Source organism: Nicotiana attenuata, chromosome 1 (assembly GCF_001879085.1).
Source record: "Nicotiana attenuata strain UT chromosome 1, NIATTr2, whole genome shotgun sequence".
Classification (NCBI taxonomy): domain Eukaryota; kingdom Viridiplantae; phylum Streptophyta; class Magnoliopsida; order Solanales; family Solanaceae; genus Nicotiana; species Nicotiana attenuata.
In genome coordinates, this window is record NC_031989.1 from 24965149 (window position 1) to 24967994 (window position 2846).

Consider the following 2846-nt stretch of genomic DNA (forward strand, 5'->3'; position numbering starts at 1 on the left):
AAAGAAAAAATCACTTATTTTGCAAGAAAATATTTTTTTTATAGTAAATATTTTCCTTACCAAACACTCCCTAAGTTAAGAAACTTTATCTCTCAATAAGTTGATAAACTAGAGTTGCAAAGAGCAACCAAAAAGAAAATGTGAATGTTTCTTCGCAAAATCACATAACCACACCCAAGCACTGTGTCAGCACCGAATGAATTACACATAACTCCTAGTTATCTTATTCTCTATGCAGGTGAAATATTTTTTAGTGAGCTAATAAATTTCTTTTGTCCATGTTATCTGTCGAACAAATTCAACCATTCATACATAAAATTCCTCCGATGGGCCATATTTTTCAGCTAAATTTTATTATCCACTATAATGGTGGGAGGAGAGGGAGAGAAATGGGAGGGATTCTGATGGTGATGGTAGGGAAAATGAGAAAGAAAAAAGAGAAAAGGACAAAAAATAAAAATTTACATTGAAAAAGAAATATTAATAAAGAAAAGTATGAGTGAATTATTTAATTACGTGACATTTTTATTGAGGGGGTCCCTTAATAATGGAAAGCGGCTAGAGTTGGGGTTATTCTTGTCTACCTTCTTAACAGTAGAGACGTATTTGTATCGATAGTGAAATATGGAATAAACGTGGACAATTCGCTAAAGTAGAGGGTAAATATGACTTTTTTTCCAAAAGAAATGTGATTGTGCTTCCCAAAATCACATGACCCCACCCAAGCGCTCTATGAGCACCTAATGAACTATAACTCATATAACTCCTAGTTATCTTGTTCACTATATAGGCAAAATATTCTTAAGGATAATGTATTCACACCTCGAGCAAAATTCTATTGTACATATTATTTTTCTAACAAATTCAACCATTCATATATAAAATTCCTTCAACACGGCCGGACTCGATAATTTCACAATATCTTATACATATACTAATCATTGAAAATACATCCATAGAAGCAGACTGGCAAACATCACACAACATTATTTATTTCACACGCTGGCTAGCTAGAACGAGCGAATACTGCCAAATAGTCATCAGGCAACACAAACACAAACATTAATTTTATTTATATATATATATATATATATATATATATATATATATTCAACATAGATCTTCTATTTCTTGAGAAGGTGACCCTCTACATCTTTGGTGATATCAATGACTACACCCATGAAAGCAAGGGGCTCAGGGGTATCTTCAGTTTTTTTCTCGTACACAAATGTCCATGTAGTCCACTGGTCTTCAATAGATATGCTAATAGTGAAGGAATTATACAATTCTAATAAATCTCCTTCAATTACTTTCCAAGTGCCTGATTTCTTCTGAGGATCGGTGGCTTCAATTATATGCTTCATAAACTTCTCTCTTCCATCTATAATCATTACAAAAATAATGTTCAACTGACCAATTTCTCATAACAGATATAAATATTTACAAAATAATATCTTCACATTTCTTTTCTGCCTTTGTTTTTTAATTTTCATTTTCTACAAAAATTATCCGAATGGAATTATTTTTATGAATCTCAATAGAACATATATTAAGCACCGATAACAGTATAATGTGATTTATAAATAATAATAACAATTTATGAAACTGTTGAGTGATAAAGATTAATAATAATGTCAAAGCGTTAGTTGGAGCAAGCAAAATAAAATAACAGTTAACATAGTTTTAACTGAGAAAATGACTTCCACTTACAAGTGAAGAGAATTTATTTTCCTTTCTCAAAACATTTCTTGAAAAATAACCTCCGTAATTTTTATATATAGAGAAAGAGAGGCAGGTGGGGATGTGTGTTACCTTCGTTATATATCTCGCTAGCAACCAAACCAACCTTTCCGATTTCACCTTCATTAATCTAAAAATGTTTGATTTTATTAGGGGTTATGTTGGGTATAAGATGAGTATTAATGTGAAAAATATTATAAACAGAATGTCCTTCACACTTCACCTCCATGGAAGCAATCAACTTTCCTTTCACACCCATATTTTCTTCTCCTCAGAATAGCAATAAGTTGTGAAAATTAAGTAAGTGGTGAGAAAATGTTCATATTTTGAAGGCTTTATATAGATTTTAGTTAGCTTTGAAAAGCTTGCGAGTGATGCAAACCTTTATCCACCACATATCTATATTGTGTATGTAAAAAGCAATATCTTTATCAGACAAGTGATCAAGTTTTAGTTAAATATGTTGCACGTGTTTTCTATTACAATAGCAATAACAAATTCAGTGTAATCCCAAAAAGTAAGGTCTGAAGAGGGTAAAGTATACGCAGACTTTGGCCCTACCTTGTGAAGGTAGGGGGTCTGATTCCGATAGACCCTTAGTTCGAAAAATGAAAAAGAAGCAGACACAACAAATAATAACTACAACAAGATAAGGTAGTAAGTGTGTTGCATGTGTTTTCTATCAATAAAAAATGTATAGCAGAAATATAAACTATTGTAAAATACCAATTGATCTTAAAATTAATGCAATATTTGTTTAAATGATAAAAAATGAATGTTACTACGTTGATACAGCAGCTGAAATCAATATTTTCCAAACATGCAAAGATGATGAATTTGATTAAGTATTCGTATTATAAATATTTTATTATATGAAATACATATATTCTAACTGTTGAATTTCGCCTAATATTTCTTTGTAAATGATATTCTTGATATATGTATTCCTTCTGTCGCATCGGTGCTCTCTCATGATTAAAAGCTGTTGTTAACATTAAAAACTATCTTGAAAGTGTAACATATATATTATTCCCTACGCGAAAAATCTTGTTATGCATAATATCTTGTACTGACCTAATTAAGGATTCTTTGGACAGTTTTAGAAA

The 2846-nt window shown here is 30.9% G+C and overlaps 1 protein-coding gene across 1 annotated transcript; it reads right to left on the bottom strand.

Moving 5' to 3' along the window:
• On the bottom strand, positions 853–2049 carry LOC109240386 (kirola-like). The gene is made up of 3 exons (XM_019407016.1): positions 1964–2049; positions 1813–1870; positions 853–1381 (listed from the first exon to the last, which is right to left on the bottom strand). Exons 1-3 carry the CDS (start codon positions 1997–1999, stop codon positions 1125–1127), a joined length of 351 nt encoding a protein of 116 aa, XP_019262561.1. The 5' UTR covers positions 2000–2049; the 3' UTR covers positions 853–1124.